Source organism: Phacochoerus africanus, chromosome 7, assembly GCF_016906955.1.
Source record: "Phacochoerus africanus isolate WHEZ1 chromosome 7, ROS_Pafr_v1, whole genome shotgun sequence".
Lineage (NCBI taxonomy): Eukaryota > Metazoa > Chordata > Mammalia > Artiodactyla > Suidae > Phacochoerus > Phacochoerus africanus.
In genome coordinates this window covers 74,981,064-75,003,636 of record NC_062550.1, presented here as the reverse complement: position 1 = coordinate 75,003,636, position 22,573 = coordinate 74,981,064, and the positions used below count along the sequence as shown (strand labels likewise).

The window sequence follows — 22,573 nt, the reverse complement described above, 5'->3', positions numbered from 1 at the left end:
ACGTCAACCCTTTATTTCTCACTGTAAATTAAACTGACATTCATAAGTTTTTTGAACCCATAAGTCAGTTTTCTCAAACATAATTAATGCTAAGATTCAGATAAGAAGATTTTTTTTTTTTTACTGGCAAATATGAGGATCAAACTCTAAACTACGGTGATATTCCTAAGGGTCTGATAACTGATAAGGCTTTTTAGGGGCAGTGTGCCCACCCTCAGACAGCATAACCTCACTTTGCATCAGTTCAGCCCTTCAACATGCATTATACTAGACCCTGATTTTACATTCCCCAGATTTACCTAAAAACTTACGTATGGTTCACTGAATATTTCTTCTGAGGTATTTTCTTCTGTGGTGTCTTATCTTGGTAATCACTTTCAAATTTTCCTTTAAAAATTAAAAAAAAAAAGCTTTAGCATAGGCTGTTTTTTTAATTTGAAGCTTATTGGCATGACTCATACAGAGAGATATCACTGGTGTATAGTGTAATAGAATGTCATTCTATTTTTAATTTCATATTCCTCCAAATACACACACACACACACACACACACACACACACACATATTCACTAAAACTGAAAACAAACCAAAAAACCCAATAGATTAGGTTTTTCCATATATAAAACTAACCTTTTTTATCAGAGCTGGCTGGGTAATGATCCTTCTCAAAAGATGTACTAAAATTCTTTCTTTCATTATTGTACTCATTCTGACAGTTCTTATTTGGCTGACAATTTTCTGGATAACTTGATTTATTAAAAGTAGAATTACTAAAATTCAACTCTGGATCTGTAAAAATACTTCTAACACATCTATCAGTGAAATGGTTTTTATCGGAACTAATTGCTGTACAAATACCTTCCACAGTGTCATAATCACACTTGTCAAAGGTTTTCTTTATCTTTTGTTGATCTATGTTTAATAAATTGATCATATTTTTACTAATAAAAGAGTCACAATTCTCTGATAGAAGGCTGGGGATTTGCTGATTTACATCTTCATTTGAAACTTCTTTTCTATTTTCTCCCCAAATATGTTGTAAAGATTTTTTTTCAGGAATGAAGTCTGACTGTCTTCTCTCATCTATACTTCCACAATCTTCATCCATAACTACAGCAGCTCTCCTAGTAAGAAAAGTTTTATTTCCTAGACTTTGGGATGAATAAAAAACATATTTAGCAAGAAAAGCATATAACATTCTCATTTAGAAACACTTAAATTTTTAGAGAATATACTGAGTAGCTACTAACATTTAAGTAGACTATGTTTTCATTTTTAAATATTACTTTGGGTGGAAATTTGTCTAATATGCTCTTCTAATGCTTTAGTGAGTAAAAAAAATAATCTGCATTTAGCTGAATACTTCAACATGCAAAACTAGTATGTGGTTCAATTTACTTTTATATTAACAGAACAAAATATGACCAATCTATAGTATGTCTTCTGTAATAATACCTAAAGGAGTTCCCATAACAGCTCAGTGATTAATGAATCTGACTAGGAACCAAGAGGTTACAGGTTCTATCCCTGGCCTTGCTCAGTGGGTTAAGGATCTGGCGTTGCCCTGAGCTGTGGTGGAGGTCGCAGACGCAGCTCAGATCCCATGTTGCTGTGGTTCTGGCGTAGGTCAGCAGCTACAGTTCTGATTAGACCCCCTAGCCCGGGAACCTCCATATGCCGCAAGAGTGGCCCTAGAAAAGGCAAAAAGATGAAAAAAATAATAATAATACCTAGAGAAAAATCTATATAACCACTGTACATACATGCAGCTCCATTTAACCAGAGAAAGATATTTTGAAGACTATACAGAGAAAAAAATCATCCCCAGTGTTAAAATATTAAATAAAATAATTATAAGAATGTTTTATCAGGTATTTCTCAACCTAAAAAGGAACTCAACCTAACAAAATGATTCTGAAGTTCCTAAGAAAGATAATATAGATAAAATGCATACATAAGTAATAAAGCCAAGATATAAGATGAATTAGATGAAAAGATTAGACTACATAGCTTATAAATTCACTTCTAATGCAGAAATCATAATTCTAAGTTATGTACAACTTGTAGAAAAGAATCAAAGCTACCATAGAAAATAATTAGAAATCAAGTTATTCTGAATTTTGTTGCCTTTGACTATCTAGAAATTTATTTCAGGTTGGGGTTGCTCCAGATATTGAAGGTACCAAGGAAATTTAGAAAAGAAACAGACTACTAAAATTCTGATTTATTTCCAATTTTACTTTAAATTTATTAAATAATCAGCAGGTAAACCTACTTTGTTCTAGGTACTGTGCCATGTGTTAGGGACACAGAGATAAAATATTTCAGGTTGCTTTTAAGGAGAGAAAGATGTTTTATCCATGAATGCTCATAAATCATAACCCTACATTACTTCTCACTATGGGCATTACTGGTGTTTTGAGGAGAATAATGCTATTCTGTTGTACCAAAAGGCATAATCTATAGTACGTAATAATATACACCATTAGCACCAGAGAAATTTCTAATACTGTAAATGAGAAAATAAATGTAAAAATACTTTATAAATTAGAAAGCATACCACAAATATAAATCATCATTTTAAAAAAGTATTTTAATCATTCAAACTCAGAAGAATCACTAAAAAGATATGGGCAATAGAGAAGTATGTAATGCAGTTATGATTTACACGAAATAGTCTAGAAGAGGCAAGAAAAAATTAGAAAGTGGAAAGTGGTATTCTACAGCCTATTGTTACCATAGTAAATAGAAAGAAGAAAATCTTTTATTTAAGAAAAATTAGGCAGTTGGCATTAGAGTTGGGGAATGAATGTTAAGACGGTTTGCTACTTGCAGAAACTACAGAGAGAAATGATGCTTAAAATTTTAAAGTCCTATTAAGACAAACCAATCCAACTTTTTTTCCTGTAAATATAAGATTTATTAAAATTACTTACCAAAAATAGGAATAAATTCATTATTTAAACAAAGAGTTTAACAGATATTTAATGTATGCCTACTATATGGTAAGAAGACAATACAACTTATATTCTAGTGGAGAAAATATAATAAGTAAGATAATTAGCTATTAATAAGTACAATGGATAATATAAACAGGGAATTAAACAAATAAAAAGATGATTATAGCACGTTTAGAAGTGCTACAAGATCATCGATGGAATAACACTTTGGATATCATGTGTCAGATAGTTGGTCAGACAAGTCCCTAATAAGGAAGTGATAAAGAAGGTAAAGATACAGAGTGATTAGATATGTGAGGAGAGTAATAAGCAAACCCCAGGGGGATGGAATAATAAGCACAAATGCAAGATATGCAGCATGTTTGGGACACAAAAAGAAGAGGAATAAAGGTAGATTACAATCAGTAAAACTTATGACCTAAGGCTTAAAAGGTATGAAAGGACCAAAATCATGAAAGTTTTATTTCTGAAAAGAGCAATAAGAAACATTGAAAGGTTCTGGAGTTCCCGTTGTGGCATGGCAGAAACAAATCCAACTAGTAACGATGAGGTCGTGGGTTCGATCCTTGGCCCCGCTCAGTAGGTTAAGGATCCGGTGTTGCTGTGAGCTTTGGTATAGGCAGCAGACATAGCTCAGATATGTTGTTGCTGTGACTGTGGTGTAGGCCGTAATCTGTAGCTCTGATTTGACCCCTAGCCTAGTAACCTCCATATTCCATAAGTGTGGCCCTAAAAAGAAAACAAAACAAAAAAAAGAAACATTGAAAGGTTCTAAGTACAAAAGAGAAGTTGAGTGCTTCCTATCTTGGAAAATACCAGTCTAAATGGTGAGTGAATATGAATTTCAGGAATTCTGACTGACCAAAATGTAGTATGAGGGACCAGATTTAGTCTCCCAACTGACATAATTAAAAAACAAGACAAAATAAATGAAACAATGATTTTCAGACATGTGCATTGGGGAGAATAGAATGATGATTCCTGAGAGAGAGAAAACAAATGAGTTGAATCAGATGACTGCTTCTAGGTTACTGCCCTTGAGATCATATCCAAGCTGCAGAATAGAGAGGGGAAATCTAGTTAAGCTTGCAGATTCCCCTTGTTAAGGAAACAGAGCTAGGGGTTCAGGGAGACTAGAGAATATAGAGTTCACAGGGCAGAGTATGATAAAGGAGGGGGTTTCAAAAAGAGTGAGCTTCACGACTGGAGGAGGAGGGATTAAGATGGTGGAATAGAAGACGAGAGCTCACCCTCCCTCATAAAAAAAAACAAAATTAAAAACTGCTAAACCACCTTCAACCAAATGGACTACAAACTTTCAAAAAAGATATCCAACTCCAGAAGAAAAAGAGGAGGCCACATCAAGACAGTAGGATGGGCGATTATATGATATAAGCAACCCCATACCTGCCAGGAGGGCAGCCCACAGAATGGAAAATAACTACATCACAGATACTTGCCTACAGGAATGAGAGTTTTGAGCCCCACGTCAGGTCTCCACACCTGGGGATCTGGCACTGGAGGAAAGAGCCCCCAGAGCATCTGGCATTGAAGGCCAGGGGGCTTATGCCCAGGAGCTCCATGGGGGCGGGGGGGGGGAATAGAGACCCCATTCTTGGAAGGCAAACACAGGCTTTCATGTGCACTGGGTCCCAAGGCAAAGCACAGACTCCATGGGAATCTGGGTCAGACCTGACTGCAGGTCTTGGAGAATCTCCTGGGAAAACAGAGTAACTGTGGCTTGTTGTAGGGGAAGGTCTCAGGAATATTCATCCACATGTGTTCCTCTAGAGATGGCCATTTTGGGAAAATCTGGCCCCATCCATCAGTACTGAGAATCCCCAGGCCAAACAATAATCTAGGTGGGATCATAGCCCCACCCATCAGTAAACAGGCTGCCTAAAGACCCAACCACCCCCAGGCACACAGCCACCTCTCATCTCACCCAGAGACAAAGCTCCACCCACCAGAGGGATAAAAATCAGCTCCACATACCACTGGGCAGGCACCACTCCTTCCCATCAGGAAACCTACAGCAAGCCCCCGTACCAACCTCAGCCACAAGGGGAGTAGACATCAGAAGTAGGAGAGGCTTACAACTCTATTGTCTGCAAAAAGGAGACCTCCCCAAAAACCTATAAAAATGAAAAGGCAGAGTTTCTTAATAAGGAAGCAAGAAAAAGAAAACACAGAAAAATAGCTAAGTGATCTGGAGATTATCAGCCTCCAGGAAAAAGACTTTAGACTGATGATAGTGAAGATGATGCAAGACATTGGAAATAAACTGAGAGGCAAAGACTAATAATTTACAGCAAATATTGAGCAAAGAAATACAAGATTTAAAACTTAAACAAGCAGAGATGCAAAATACAACAACTGAAATTAAAAATTCATTAGCAGCAACCAATAGCAGAATGCAGGAGGCAGAAGAACAAATAAGCAAGGTGGAGGACAGACTAGTGGAAAGATGTGGAAAAGAAAAGAGAAAAAAGACTGTAAAGAAATGAAGACAGTCTCAGAGAACTCTGGGACAATGTTAAATACACCAACATCTGTATTATAGGGGTGCCAGAAGAAGAGAGAGAGAAAGGGGACAGAAAAAATATTTGAAGAGATAATAGCCAAAAACTTGCCTAACATGGGAAAGGAACCACTCACTCAAATCCAGGAAGCACAACGAGTACCATATAAAACAAACCCAAGGAGGAATACCCCGAGATACATATTAATCAAACTGACCAAAAAGAGTGAGCTTCAGTGATCAAGAGAGTTCTCTAATCTTTAGCTAAGTACTGTCCAGCACATGCATACGCAAAATCACCCAAAGCCAGGAAAAGAACCACCAACATGAGCAGATGGAAAAATTCCAGGAACTCACACAAGGATGGGAAAATTTTGTGTTCCCACCAGCCAGAGTGGAAAACCTTAAAATTCAAAGAAAACTGGAGAATACTCAGTAGAGTACTATCTCAGTAGGGGGCAAATTACCCATAGACTGAAGGTATATCTGTTCCTGCCTAACAAAGTTTAAAGAAAGCCTCAAAAAAATCTACTATACCCCAGAACAAAGCTTAGAATAATTTATTGGAATACAAGATATCCAGAAACCAAAGAGATGATTCACAATGTATAGAATCTAAATAAAATTACCAAGAATGCAAAAAAAGCAGAAATTTACAACCTGTAATGACAAGGAAAATCAATTATTAGAAATAGAAGAAGAAATGACACAAAATAATAGAATTTATCTACAAAGACATTCAAACAGTTATCCTCACACTATTTCCTATATTTAAGAGGGCAGAGGAAAGATGGACCATGTTGAATAGATACACAAAAAATTAAAAGAAGAATTAAGTCAAACTTCTTCAGATGAAAAATAAACTGAATAGATTTACCAGTACTAGATACCAAAGCAGATATAATCAGTGAATTTTAAGTTCTGGCAACATAATCGATATAAAATGAAAGGAAAGGAAAAAAATTGAAAATAAATAGAGCATCAGTAAAGTGTTATACAACTTTGACTGGACTACTTTACATGTTATTTGGGTTTCCAGAGAAGAGGGGAGAGAGATCTGAAAAAATACTTGAAAAATTAACGGCTGAATTCTTTCCAACTTTGGATAAAAACAATCCACAGATTCAAGAACTTGACACAGACCAAACACAAGAAAAAGGGAAAAAAAATGAACCTAGTCAACAGACAGAAATCCACAGTAGAAAATCTGTCATAGAGAACCCATGATAAAAAAATAAAAAAAACTTAGGAGTTCCTACGATGGCACAGTGGAAACGAATCTGACTAGGAACCATGAGGTTGTGGGTTCGACCCCTGACCTCGCTCAGTGGGTTAAGGATCCGGCATTGCCATGAGCTGTGGTATAGGTTGCAGATGCAGCTCAGATATGGAGTTGCTGTGGCTCTGGTGTAGGCCAGCAGCAATGGCTCTGATTAGACTCCCAGCCTGGGAACCTGTGCATGCCGCAAGTGTGGCCCTGAAAGGACAAAACACCAAAAAAAAAAAATCTTAAAAGAGAAAATTATACTTTGTATATAAAGATATTAAGAGTGACAGCAAACTTCTAGTTGGAAATAATGCAACTCAAAACAGAACACGAAAGACAAATATACAAAAGATGAATTAATCACTGCAGACCTACACTACAAAAAACATTAGTCTTTTAAACAGAAGGACAACATCACCAGGTGGAAATCTCTATTTATATGAAATAATGAAGACAACCAAAATGATATATAGATATATATATGTTTGTGTGTGCATGAGTATATATATATGTAAAATGTATGAATATAACACAATGCCAGAGGAAAGTAAAAGAAGCATACCATTCTAAGGCTCTTATATAATACCTGAATTTATAAGTTGAATACAGTTGGTGATAAATTAAAATATACACTATAAAATCTAAAGCAACCACTGAAAAGCAAGAGTTATATCTAATAAGCCAACAAAAGGAATAAGTTATGCCATAAAAAATACTCAAACCAAATAAGGCAGGAAAAGAGGGAAGGGAAACAAAAATTATATGGACAAATAATGAGAACAGATTTAAACCCAACTATATTAATTATCATATTAAATTTAAGGCACATTCTTTTTTTTTTTTTCGTCTTTTTGCCTTTTCTAGGGCTGCTCCCGTGGCATATGGAGGTTCCCAGGCTAGGGGTCTAATTGGAGCTGTAGTGACTGGCCTATGCCAGAGCCACAGCAAAGTGGGATCCGAGCTGCGTCTGCGACCTACACCACAGCTCACAGCAATGCCAGATCCTTAACCCACTGAGCACGGCCAGGGATCGAACTCGCAACCTCATGGTTCCTAGTTGAATTTGTTAACCACTGAGCCACCACGGAACTCTGTAAGGCACATTCTTAACCATAACACAAGTCTCAATAAATATGAAAGGATTCAAATCACATAAAGGATGTTCCTGGCCCACAATGTAATTAACTTAATTACAAAACAAACAAACAAACCAAAAAAACAGGATTTCAAGGAACCAAAGAACTAATTTCTAAATAACTCATGGATTAAAAAAGAAAACAAAAGGGAAAATTAGAATGTTTTTAACTGAATGAAAATCAAAACAAAACATATCAAAATTTGTAGGATGCAGCAAAGCAGCGATTAATGAAATTTATAGCACTGAACACACACACACATACACATATACATATATATGTGTACATATATATATAGCTAGAGAGATAGATATAAAAGAAAAAAATGTCCTCAAATCAATGACCTCAGCTTTTACCTTAAGAAACTAGAAAAAAGAATAAATTAAATCCCAAGTAAACAGACAAAAGAAAATAAAGGGCAGAATTCAATAAAATGAAAACTAGAAAAATAAGAAATATGTAAAATTTAAAGATAATTAAGAGAAGATAAATAAAGTTGTTAAATCTCTAATCAGAATCATGAGAGGGAAAAGGGAGAAGATACACTTACTGTGTTAGCAATGAGAGAAAATATAGCACTTCAGATGTTAAAGATTTTATTTTTTAAATTATTTTTTTATATATATTTTTTTCTACTGCACAGCATGGTGAACGAGTTACATGTACATGCATACATTCTTTTTTCTCACGTTACATGTTCCATCATAAGTGACTAGACATAGTTCCCAGTGCTACACAGCAGGATCCCATTGCTAATCCATCCCAAAGGCAATATTCTGCATCTATTTACCCCAAGCTCCCAGTCCCTCCCACTCCCTCCCCTTTCCCCTTGGCAACCACAAGTCTATTCCCCAAGTCCATGACTTTCTTTTCTACGGAAAGGTTCCTTTGTGCCATATATTAGAGTGCAGATATAAGTGATATCATATGGTATTTGTCTTTCTCTTTATGACTTACTTCACTCAGGATGAGAGTCTCTAGTTTCATCCATGATGCTGCAAATGGCATTATTTTGTTCTTTTTTATGGCCGAGTAGTATTCCATTGCGCATATTTACCAAGATGTCAAATATTTTAAATGCATGAGAGGATATTATGAATATCGATAAATTCTTCAACACAGATAAACTGAATACATTCTTTGTGTGACACAAATTACCAAAGCTCACTTAAAAATTAAAATTTAATCTGACTAGCCTGTATCTAGTAAATTATGTAAATTATAGTAATGAAAAAAATTTTCCCACATAATGAACTCTATATCAAATGGCCTCACAACCTCTACCAGACATTTAAGGAATAAAATATACCAAAGCCACATAAACTCTTTCAGAAAATTACATAGGAGTGAATACCTCCCAACTCATTCTCTGATATCAGTATTAGGTTTATATCAAAACCAGTCCAAGACATTAAAAAAAGGAAATCTAGAAAAAAATATCCCTCAAAATTCCTGACAAAATTTTAGCAAATAAAGTCCAAGAATGTCTAACAAGGATAGCATATTGTGGTCAAGTGGGATTTACCTAGGGAATACAAGGCTGGTTTAACATTTAAAACTTAATTGATACAGGGCAGGATCTCTGTAATTAACAGAGAAGTTTGGAAAATTCTGTCCCCCCAAAGTGACATCAAAATCAAATAACATTTGTAAAACAAGTATTTCAGAACCTAGGGAGTGACCAAAGGTATGCAATTAACTGAGAAGCAGTTCTTCAAGTAAAACCACCAATCCTTGGTAGGAACAATGGGAGTGTGTGGAGTTGTAGCCTCCAGCTGCTACTTCCCCTCATTCCCAGCTCCATGGTTGGTAGTTCTACCAAGGCTGAGCAGTCTAGAGGTGGTATGGGGGAGTCCCATGTCCAGGGAATTTGTCAAAAGTAATCATTATCTTGGTGGCAAACCATGAGGATAGGCCAACATTGCAGCTATCTGAGGCTGAAATACTTGGAGCAAGAAAAAAAAAATCCAGAAATTTCATACAGAGATTGAGAAAAAAAATAGGCTTTGATAAACTCTCAGGCATCCATGTCTGGAAAAGTGCACACATGTGTAAGGCTCTGTGCACATGCAGGAGAAGGCAGAGAGGACCTCGAGTATCCTTTCCCCCCTAGTCAAATGTGGGGTCCTGTGCACAGGAGGAAGTCTTATTTAGCTCAAGGTGTTTAAACACAACCTGAACTAATCACTGGTTGACCTTTAAGCACTGCTGTACAGCTTTAAATGTCTACATTAGAAGAGAAGAAAGATAAAGAATCAGTAAGTTAACCTTATACCTAAAGAAACTAGAAAAAAGAAGGGCAAACTAAATCTAAAGTAAGTAGAAAAAGGAAATCAAACATTAGAGCAAAAATCAATGGAATTGAAAACAAAAAAATAATAGAGAAAACCAATTAAATTCAAAATTTAGCAAATAAAATTAGCAACTCTTTAGTTATACTAAACAAGAAAAAAATTAAAAAGGACATAGATCTTAAATTAAAGAAGGGACATCAACATTGACCTTACAGAAATTAAAAGGATTTCAAAGGAATATTATGAACAACTTTATGCTAATAAATCATACAATTTGGATAAATTTTCAGAAAAAACACATTACTGCAAATGACTCAAGAAGAAATTTTAAAATGCAAATAGATCTCTAACAAGTGAAAAATAAAAGAACTATTAGTTAAAAGCCTTCTCACAAAGAAAAGCCTAGGTATAAAAACATTTAAAGGAAAAATAATATCAATCCTCCACAAATTCTTCCATTTAATACAGGAGGAAACACTTTCCAACTTGTCCTATGAAGCCAGTGGCATTACTGTGGTACCAACGTCAGACAAAGACATCACAAGAAAAGAAAAATTCGGACCAATATTCCTCATGCAGAAATCATAAACAATATATTAGGAAACTAAATCCAGCATTATATCAAGAGGACTATATAACACAGCCAAGCAGCTTTTATTGGTTTAACATCTGAAAATAAGGTAACATACTGTGTGTGTACGTGTGTGTGTGTGTGTGTGTGTGTGTGTATATAGATTGAATAAAGACAAAAACTACATGATAATCTCATGGGATACAGAAAGAGCATGTGACAAAATCCATGATAAAACTTTTAATAAACTGTGAACAGAAGGGCAACCTGACAAAGGGCACCTATAAAAAAACCAAAAGCTAACATCATACTTAATAATGAAATTCTAAATGCTTTTTCCCTAAGACAAAGAACAATGTAAGCATGACCACTTTTGCCACTACTACCCAACACTAAACTAAAGGTTCAAGTCAAGGCATTCAGGTGAGAAAAGGAAGTAAAAGGCATCCAGACTGAAAGGGAAGAGTAAAAATATCTGTATTTACAAACAACATAATCCAATACGGTGAAAATCCTTAAGAACCCACAAAACTACTAGTAAAACTAGTAATAAATTCAGCAAAGTCAAGGGATACAATATCAATATATAAAAACTGATTGTATCTCTATATATTAGCAATCCAAAAATAAAATTAAGAATTCCATATACAATAGCATAAAATAATAAAATGCTTAGGAATAAATTTAACAAAATAGGCATGAGTCTTACATATTGAAAACTACTGTACATTAATGAGGAAAAGATGTTTAAATACTTTTCAGCCATAAAAAAGGAAATTCTTCCATCTGTAAAAACATGGATGAACATAAAGGACATTATGCTAAGTAAAATAGCCAGACACAGAAAAACAAATACTGTATGATCTTACTTATATGTGGAACCTAAAAAGTCAAAACTCAAAGACAGAGAGTAGAATGGTAGTTGCCAGGGATGAAGAGTAGGGGAAAAGAGGAGATACTGGTCAAAGAGTACAAACTTCTAGTTATAAGATGAATTAAGTTCTGGGTGTCTAATGTACAACATGGTAACTACAGTTACTGATACTAATACACAATGTATCATATACTTGAAATCTGTTAACAGAGTAGATCTTAAGTGATTCTACCACACATACAATAATGGTAACAATGTGAGGTGATGGATGTGTTAATTAGCTTGACTGATTTTATTTCAATTTTAAAAATTTAAGTTCTTTTTTAAAGGTGGAGAGAAAGAGAAGTACACTTCAAGCACACTGGAAGTTTTTCTCATGCCCCTCCTTCAAGTCCATACCTCCCTAAAGTAACCACCATTCTGACTGCTGTCATGATACATTATTTCAGCCTGCCTTTAAACTTCATATAAATTGAATTATACAATGGTTCTTTCTGTGTTAAGATTTATACATGTTGTTGCTTGCTACTGCATGTATTAGCAGCTCATTTTTTTCATTTCTGTGTATTATTCCATGGTATGAATATTATACAACATTCTATTCTTAATGGACATCTGGGTTAGTTCAAGTTTGAGGCTAATATAAATAAAGCTGCTGTGACACACAGAAAATTGATTAGGACAGGCATTTCATGCTCATGGACTGGAAGAATCATTGTTGTTAAAATGGTAATTTCCCACAAATTAATTTATAGAGTCAACATGATCCCTATCAAAAATCAATTAAGGTTTCTTTTTTCCAGTAACTAGCCAGACACACAAAGACAAATACTGAATGATCTCACTTATATGTGGAATCCTAAAATTTATATGAAAATTTAAAAGGCTAAAACATTTTTTAAAAAGAAATGGAGGACAACACATTCCAATTTACAATAAAGCTATAATAATTTAGACAGTGTAATAAACACAGACAAGATTGATCAATGGAGCAGAACTGAGATTACAAGAAAAAACTTTATTTTGGGTCAATTTAATTTTCAACAAAGGTCTCAAAGCACTGAGAAAAAGATATTTTCTTTCCACAAGTGCAAATGATGAGATTAGATCCTTACCTCAAACCATATATAAAAAATAACTTGAAATGGATTACAGACCTAAATGTTAGCTCAAAAACTACAAGATGGAAGAAAACATAAGAGAAAATCTTTTTTTTTTTTTTTAATTTTCCCACTGTACAGCAAGGGGATCAAGTTATCCTTACATGTATACATTACAATTACATTTTTTTCCCCACCCTTTCTTCTGTTGCAACATGAGTATCTAGACGAAGTTCTCAATGCTATTCAGCAGGATCTCCTTGTAAATCTATTCTAAGTTGTGTCTGATAAGCCCAAGCTCCCGATCCCTCCCACTCCTTCCCCCTAAGAGAAAATCTTTATGACTTTTCTTAGGCAAAGATTTATTAGCTTTGAGACCATATGCATGATTCGTAAGTGAAAAATCAATAAATTGGATTTCATTAAAATTAGAACCTTTTTTTTTTATTTCAAAAAGACACCATTAAGAAAATGAAAAGGGGGAGTTCCTCTTTGTGGCACAGCAGAAATGAATCCGACTAGAAACCATGAAGTTGTGGGTCTGATCATTGGCCTCGCTCAGTGGGTTAAGGATCCTGTGTTGATGTGAGCTGTGGTGTAGGCCATTGGCTACAGCTCTGATTCGACCCCTAGTCTGGGAACCTCCATATGCCATGGGTGCAGCTCTAAAAAGAAAAGAAAAGAAAGACAGACAGACAGAGACAGAGACAGAGAGAGAGAGACAGAAAGAGAGACAGAAAGAAAGAAAGAGAAAAAGAAAATGGAAAGGGTAAGCATTTCACCAAAAATACACAAACGGTTAATAAGCACATGAAAAGATGCCAATATCAGTAGTCATTAGGGAAATGTAAAATTAAAATCCCAATGAGATACCATTACATTCTGACTGGAATGGCATAAATTTTATTTTTATTTATATTTATTTATTTGGCCAGGCCCATGGCATGTGGAAGTTCCCGGGCCAGGGACTGAACCCACACCACAGCAGTGACCATGTTGGATCCTTAATCCAATGTGCCACAAGAGAACACTTGGAATACATAAATTTTAAAACATTGACTATAACAAGTGTTGTCAGGATGTGTTGTAACTAAACTTTCATACATTGTTGATGGGAATGTAAAATGATACAAACCACTTTGGAAAACAGTTTACCAGTTTCTTAAAAAGTTAAACATACACCTACCATATGACCTAGCCAATCTGCTTGTAGATATTTACCCAAGAAAAATGAAAGTGTATGTCCAAAGATTTCAACATCAATGTTCATAGCAGCTTTATTTGGAATAGCCAAAACCAGAGAAAAAACCCAAGTGTCTATCAACAGATGAATAAACTGTTTTATGTCCATACAGTGGAATACTACTCAGCAATAAAAAAGTGTACTTATTGATACACACAATAAACAAAACAGATAAATTTCAAAATAAAGATGAAGAATGAAAAAAGCTAAACCAGAAAAGGGAGAACATACAATATGATGCCACTTACAGATTTATCAATAGTGACAGAAGCAAATCAACAGTTGCCTTCGGATGGGAGCAAGGGATGTGAAGTGACCAGAAGAAGGGATGACAAAGGTGCCCAAGAAACTGCTGGAGATGATGAATATATTCATTATTTTTAACATACATCAACCCTTATCAAAGTGCACATTTTAGATAAGTTCAATTTGTTGTATATTGATAATATATTAATAAAGTTTAAAAATTATCTCAGGATAAAGAGGAAACAAAAAACTGTTCTGTGGCTATCACAATTCTCTATGCCAGAGGCACTGATTGCTTAGACTGGGAATCCTTAGAAATGAAAATGAAAGTGGGTAATTTTAAAGTTTACTAGAATACAGAAATGACAATGCTTTGGTGATGAAATGGATACTCAGAGATGAATAAAAGAAAGGAATCAAGTACAACTTTTACTTTGGCTTAATTAAGCAACTGAGTGAACAGTGATGCCATTTATTAAAATGAAGACTGGGATAAGATCACAGAATCAAGGATTACAAATCTTGAACTATAAAGAATAATTCAAAGTGGTTTGACAAGTTCAATGGACTATTTTATTTTTTATTTTTATGGCAGTACCTACAGCATATGGAGGTTCCTAGGCTAGGGGTCTAATTGGAATGGACACCACAGTCTGAGACGCTCAGGTGGGGGCTGGGTGCTGAGACTTAGGCTCCAGAAGTCAGTCCCCAGGAGAGGACTAGGGATGGTGGTGTGGAGACAGCCTAGGGGCTAAGGAGCAGTGCACCATGAGCAGAGGGAATGGAACTCCACGGCCGGGGGAAACCAGAAGGTCCAGACCCACAAGAGAGTCAAGGTACCATTCATTGTTGGGGAGGGCAAGAGGAGGAGGGGAGGACTGTCACAGGAAACTGCCTGTGCCCAAGCATGCACATGTCCACAGGTTCTCAGAGGGCAGGGTGGCTCTGGCTCAGGCCACAGGCAGTAAGAAGCCACTTGCTAGTCTACAGAAGACTGAGCGGCTCTGGCACAGGCTGCAGGCAGCAAGAAGCCTCTTGCTCACCTATGGGAGACTGGGGGCTTCTTGTGCAGGCTACTGGTGGCCAGGCACCTCTTGTGTGGCTAAGGGCATCAGGGGACTAAGTGCGACATGGTGCCTACAAAGCACCATATGCTATTGTTCTCACTCCTCTGGGAACACACCCGCCCTGCAGCTGCCACTGCCAAACAAACTGGGCAGCACCAAGACACTTGGACACTGTCCCTTCCCAAGACCCTACAACTAGGAGTAGCTGGTGCAACACCTCCTGCGTGGGCTAAGTGGGACAGGGTACTCCTTGCATGGTCTGCAGGTGGTAGGGGAAAACCACCACAGTTATCACAGACTCCAGAGATGGTAATGGCCTGCTACAACTAGGGGTCCCTGAACAGGTACCACTCGCGTTTCCAATCACCTCAGAGGAGGGCATTGCAAGTGAACACTAGCTGTTGTAGCTCTCACTTCCCTGGGAACTCAAGTACCCTGCTGCTGCTCCTGCCAAATGCTCTGGTCACCTGATAGATCTGCTTAGAGCTCATTACTACTACCCAGGGCCCTGAAACTAGGAGTATCCCGTGCCGCCTTCCTGCAGGTCCTTGCTGCTGTTGAGAGCCCAGCAACCAGGCACTGACTGCTGGCCCTACCCATTGCCTCCTTCTCCCTGAAAACACACTGAGCATCCTGGAGACAACAGCCTGCTCACACTGAAGAAAGAGACAGCAAATATTCAAACTCCCACACCAAAAATAAATAGACTCCCCCCCCCACCAAAATACAAAGGGTTGTTCTCGCATAGAAGTAGCCTTACAAGACTACAGTTTGGCTTCCCCAAACTCACAGAAAAAGAAAAACATAAGCAAGATGAACAAGCTCAGAAACCATTCCCAGTAAAAGGAATAGGATAATTCACCTAAAGCAGTCTACAATGAAACAGACCTCTGCAGACTGACAGACATTAAATTCAAAAGGGAGAGAGTGAAAATACTGAAGGAATTAAGGCTGAATATCAAGGAATTAAGAGAATATACAAACGGTAATGCAGATTCCCTTAGAAAGGAACTAGAGAACATAAGGAGGAGCCAACAAAAACTAGAAAATTCATTTGCAGAGATGCAAACTGAGCTAAAAAAGGCAATAAATAGCAGAATGAATAATGCAGCGGAACAAAATAGTGACGTAGAAAATAGAATAATGGAAATCACCCAATCAGAACAGCTGACAGAAAACCAAATGAAAAAACATGAAAGCAATACAAGAGACCTACGGGATAACATAAAGTGGGCCAATCTACACACAATAGGAATTCCAGAAGGAGAAGAAAAAGAAAAGGGGGTTGAAAATATATTTGAAGAAATTATGTCTGAAAACTTTCCAAATCTAAAGGATACTGATATCAAGATACAGGAAGCACAGAGGGCCCCAAACAAGCTGAACTCAAACAGGCCCACACCAAGACATAGTATAATAAAAATGGCAAAAGTTAAAGAGAGAATTCTAAAGGCAGCAAGAAAAAAGCAAAGCATTAATTATAAGGGAACCCCCATAAGGCTATCAGCTGATTTCTCTATAGAAACACTACAGGCCAGAAGGGAATGGAAAGATATATTTAAAGTGCTGAAAGGAAAAAATTTGCAACCTAGAATTCTCTATCCAGCAAGAATATCATTTAAATTAGAAGGGGAAATAAAGAATTTCTCCAACAAACAAAAGCTAAAAGAGTACAGTAATACTAAACCCATTCTAAAAGAAATACTGAAAGAGCTTCTCTAAATTAAAAAACAAAAAGATGTAAGAAAAATAGAATGGAGGAAACCACAATTGGAAAGCAATCATCTAAATAAGCCAGCATACAGATCTAAACATGAAGATGTTAAAAAAAAATAAAAAATAAGAAAAAGACATCAAAATGTGGGGAAGGAAAGTAAGAAAATACAGATTCTTTTTTTTTTTTTAATTTTAATGATGTGTTTGAGCCCACATGACTATCAGACTAAAGCAAGCAGATATAAGAAGGGGTTAACATACTTGAAAAACAGGGCAACCACAAATCAAAACCAAACACTACATTCACAAAAACTGTAAAGAAAAGTACTCAAGCATAAAAAAATGGAAACCATCGAACCCAAAAAAGAAAGGAAGAGAAACATAGAATCAACTGGAAATCAAGGTTAAAATGGAAATAAATACATATTTATCAATAATCACCTTAAATGTCAATGGTCTGAATGCTCCAATAAAAAGACAGGGTGGCAGATTGGATAAAAAAGCAAAAACCGGAGTTCCCGTTGTGGCGCAGTGGTTAACGAATCCGACTAGGAACCATGAGGTTGCAGGTCTGGTCCCTGCCCTTGCTCAGTGGGTTAACGATCCGGCATTGCCGTGAACTGTGGTGTAGGTTGCAGACGCGGCTCGGATCCCGCGTTGCTGTGGCTCTGGCGTAGGCTGGTGGCTACAGCTCCGATTCCACCCCTAGCCTGGGAACCTCCATATGCCACAGGAGCGGCCCAAGAAATAGCAACAACAACAACAACAACAACAACAAAAAGACAAAAGACAAAAAAAAAAAAAAGTCAAATTAATAATTCGAAGGAAGAATGTTACAGGTCCTTTATTACCTTCAACATCTTTTCTTACCTGTTAGATCTTTCGAATAATGTTCCAAATTGTGCTCTTTCATAGGATGGACTTAGAGCATCTTGATTTTCATTTAATTTGGAAGCCAAGGAATTAGAATAATTAACATTATTTAGCTGAAAAAAAATGTATCAAAATGGTAAATGTACATATATACAATTTATTTACCATAAAATGCCACTTACGTGAACATTTAATATTCAAAAAATAATTTTTAGTCTAAAAGAAAGTAATTGTGTCCTTATTGAAAACAAAACAAATGCTGTTCTACCATGCAAGTAGTATTAGAGTGATTATTAAAATAACAGAGTTGATACTATGATGGGCTAACCATTTTTTCAGAGGTTAAAAAAAAGATTTAAAAAATACCCAGATGCCAGGATCTTGAGTAAATAAAAATTAAATTTCTGACAGAAAATATATAATCCCTCCCAAAAAAACAACTATACTTAGCCCATTTTTTCTAGTTACAGAGTAATTTTGACTGCTACTTTAATCTTTCTGAATATTAATATCATTGAGTACAAAACAGGGAGTGTTGGATGAGTACTGTAAAAAGCAGGGGAGATAATCCATTTGTTAACTGGATGTAACATATAAATTTAAGATATTACACTTGCTTGAAACCAGTCTATCCAGCAATAATCATCTACATCTGTAGTATGTGGTTTTTTTGTTTTTTGGGTTTTTTTGTCTTTTTGCCTTTTCTAGGGCCACTCCTGCAGCATACAGAGGTTCCCAAGCTAGGGGTCTAATCGGAACTGTAACCACTGGCCTACACCAGGGCCACAGCAACGTGGGATTTGAGCTGCGTCTAAGACCTACACCACAGCTTACGGCAATGCTGGATCCCTAACCCACGGGGCAAGGCCAGGGATCAAACCCACAACCTCATGGTTCCTAGTTGGATTTGTTAACCACTGAGCCATGATGGGAACTCCCCTGTAGTACTTATTTACAAGTCGTAAAATATAGAAATGGGAAGTCCAAAGACAGCCAATGACAGAAATAGGCAAAAAAGAGGGAGATGAAAAGAGATACTGAAAGTCTTTTTTAAAAAAAGGTTTAAGGTTGGGGAGAGCTGAAAATAAAAGTCCTATAGTACATCTCACATTTCAGCCTCAGAGAGACAATGACAGAGGTGCAGAGACAGTCATCCCTTGAAGTGAGACATACGCAAACAAATCAAAATAGAAGGGAATATTATAAATGGGCTCAAATACTACTTCTTTAGGGACCAATGAGCACCAATCCACTTTTTCTTCTAATATGTTTTTCAACTCATTTTCCTTTGTTTCTTATCATTTCATTTTAATTCTTCTAACTTTCCTTGAAATCTCTCCAAATAAACTATTCAATACTTCACTCATACTTCACAATGGGACAATATGCCTTGGACAAGGACATTAGCCTCTCTTCTGCCACATTAAGTATAACACTCCTCTGAAGATGAAACTTTTTAAAAACCTGTAGTCTGTAAGTAAATTATTTAAGAAGAGATTACAGAGAGTTTAATTCTCTGTGCTATAAACTCTTTGACAGAACAAGGATGAGTTATAAGTAAGCTGATCTAGGATGCAAGTTTTAGACTTGTAAAAGACAAACTGAATAGGTAATTAAACATTTTACATTGCATCTTTCAAAAATTAATGGGTCTTTAAATTAATAAGGCTAACACATATCATTGGAATACTTCATCTTCTCTTTTCTGAAAAACAGAAAACATACTTTAATAAAATTGAATCACATCATATATTCTATATAATCATAATATAGAGCTATAATTTATACATTTATAATTATAAATTAATTTATAATTAATAAAGATATAAATATGACATAAAGTCAATACATGCTAAAAATGGGAGAAATTCAAAACTAAGTATTTCTGTTAATAAGACACAGTGGTGTTTGTTTGTTTTGCTTTTTTAGGGCCACACCCTCAGCATATGGAGGTTCCCAGGTTAGGGGTCAAATCAGAGCTATAGCTGCAGGCCTACGCCACAGCCACAGTAACACGGCATCTGAGCCGTGTCTGCAGCCTATCCACAGCTCACGGCAATGCCGGATCCTTAACACACTGATCAAGGCCGGGGACCAAACCTGTGTCCTCATGGATGCTATTCAGATTTGTCAACTGCTGAGCCACAACAGGAACTCCAAGACACAATGTTTACACAACCATTTTCCTCACTACCATTATACATTTAGTATTTAATAATTTTATTTTTAACTCTATATAAATTTAATAAAAGATCACTTCTTGGTATGTTCTATGGCAGATATATGTCAGAATTTTAAAATATGAATATTTTTAATATTTTTAACTTTAGAGCATACAATGTTAGCACTGCACATCTCTATTTATATAAACATATTCATATAGTTATAACTGAAGTGCATATAACCAGTTGTCTTCTGACAAATCGTAAAAAGAACAAAGCCCATTATAACTCAGACTTTAACAGGCTACTATATCACTCAGATATTGCTATTCACAAGACCCTTTCCATATCATGTCTACTGGACCTCCAGGATATCACCGACTAGTTAATTGCTGTGATAACAATCATCAAACAACTATGTAACACACTGAACTATTTTATTTTATTTTATTTTTTTAGGGCCACACCCATGGCATATGGAGGTTCCCAAGCCAGTGAACAAATCAGAGCTACAGCTGCTGGCCTACACCACAGCCACAGCAACGGAGGAATCCGAGCTGTGTCTGCAACCTCTACCATAGCTCACAGAAACACTGGATCTTTAGCCCACTGAACAAAGCCAGGGATCGAACCTGCATCCTCATGGATGCTAGTCAGATTCATTTCCACTGAGCCACAATGGGAACTCCACACTGAACTCTTAAATTTTACTATAAACTTTTTAAAAAATTTTTTCAAAGATTTTTAAAGAACACTCCAATTTTAAGATTCATAATCTTCTACAGTACAGAAATTAAAGTTTTTGACCCAGGAAGAATTATTATACTTAATTTACACCCTATTTCAGCTATACCCATAGTAATTTACAAGCAATATTTTTAAATCTATAAAAAGTGAAAAAAGAGCATATCATAAAAATATAATGATATGAAAATGTTAAGAATTTCATGATTCAAAGGTACCTGTTCATTCTGCTTCTTTTCATATGCAACTTTCTGAGGATTCTATGCTATTCTGGGAATGAAATTTTGTTTTATAATATTTCCATTAGAAGATAATTCTGCTAATAAAGATGGTGGAGTGAAACTGCAGTTTTCTGTTCTGTTGAACAGTGATTCAAAAATTCCATATGAGTCCTTGACTTGTGATGACTATAGGAAAGAAGATATAATCATCTGATTGCCAAAAGTATAAACTAGAGAAAAGTCAAAATAGAAGTGAAAAAGGTCATGGGTTGCAGAAAAAGTTCCAAGGAAAGGCAAGCCAATCAGTAACTGACAGGACTTATTAAGACAAGAGAGGTTATCAATTAAGATTATACTTAAAACATTCAGAAGTCAGTTGCATTTCTGTATACCAGCAATGAACTATTAGAAAAGGAATACAAAAATACAATACCTTTTAAAATTGCACCTCACAAAATCAAATACCTCGGAATACACCTGACCAAGGAGGTAAAGGACCTATATGCCGAGAACTACAAAACTTTAATCAAAGAAATCAAAGAAGATGTAAAGAAATGGAAAGATAGTCCATGTTCCTGGATTGGGAAAATCAATATTGTAAAAATGGCCATACTACCCAAAGCAATCTACAGATTCCATGCAATCCCTATCAAATTACCCAGGACATTTTTCACAGAACTGGAACAAACAATCCAAACATTTCTATGGAACCACAAAAGACCCAAAATCGCCAAAGCAATCCTGAGAAACAAAAACCAAGCAGGAGGCATAACTCTCCCACACTTCAAGAAATACTACAAAGCCACAGTCATCAAAACAGTGTGGTACTGGTACCAAAACAGACAGACAGACCAATGGAACAGAATAGAGAACCCAGACATAAACCCTATCACCTATGGTCAATTAATCTTTGACAAGGGAGGCAAGAACATCAAATGGGAAAAAGAAAGTCTATTCAGCAAGCATTGCTGGGAAACCTGGACAGCTGCATGCAAAGCAATGAAACTAGAACACACCCTCACACCATGCACAAAAATAAACTCCAAATGGCTGAAAGACTTAAATATACGACAGGACACCATCAAACTCCTAGAAGAAAACATAGGCAAAACACTCTCTGACATCAACATCATGAATATTTTCTCAGGTCAGTCTCCCAAAGCAATAGAAATTAGAGCAAAAATAAACCCATGGGACCTCATCAAACTGAAAAGCTTTTGCACAGCAAAGGAAACCCAAAAGAACACAAAAAGACAACTTACAGAATGGGAGAAAATAGTTTCAAATGATGCAACCGACAAGGGCTTCATCTCTAGAATATACAAACAACTTATACAACCCAACAGCAAAAAAGCCAATCACCCAATGGAAAAATGGGCAAAAGACCTGAATAGACTGTTCTCCAAAGAAGATATACAGATGGCCAGCAAACACATGAAAAAATGCTCAACATCCCTGATTATTAGAGAAATGCAAATCAAAACTACCATGAGATACCACCTCACACCAGTCAGAATGGCCATCATTAATAAATCCACAAATAACAAGTGCTGGAGGGGCTGGGGAGAAAAGGGAAC

The 22,573-nt window shown here is 36.2% G+C and overlaps 1 protein-coding gene across 1 annotated transcript in view; it reads right to left on the bottom strand.

Moving 5' to 3' along the window:
* Positions 1 to 22,573, bottom strand: part of C7H12orf40 (chromosome 7 C12orf40 homolog) — a 62,656-nt gene that overhangs the window by 31,292 nt on the left and 8,791 nt on the right. Inside the window, 4 exon segments of the mRNA XM_047785807.1 lie at positions 312 to 387; positions 632 to 1,152; positions 17,867 to 17,982; positions 20,994 to 21,182. Of these exon segments, the coding sequence (XP_047641763.1) occupies positions 312 to 387; positions 632 to 1,152; positions 17,867 to 17,982; positions 20,994 to 21,182 (902 nt within the window).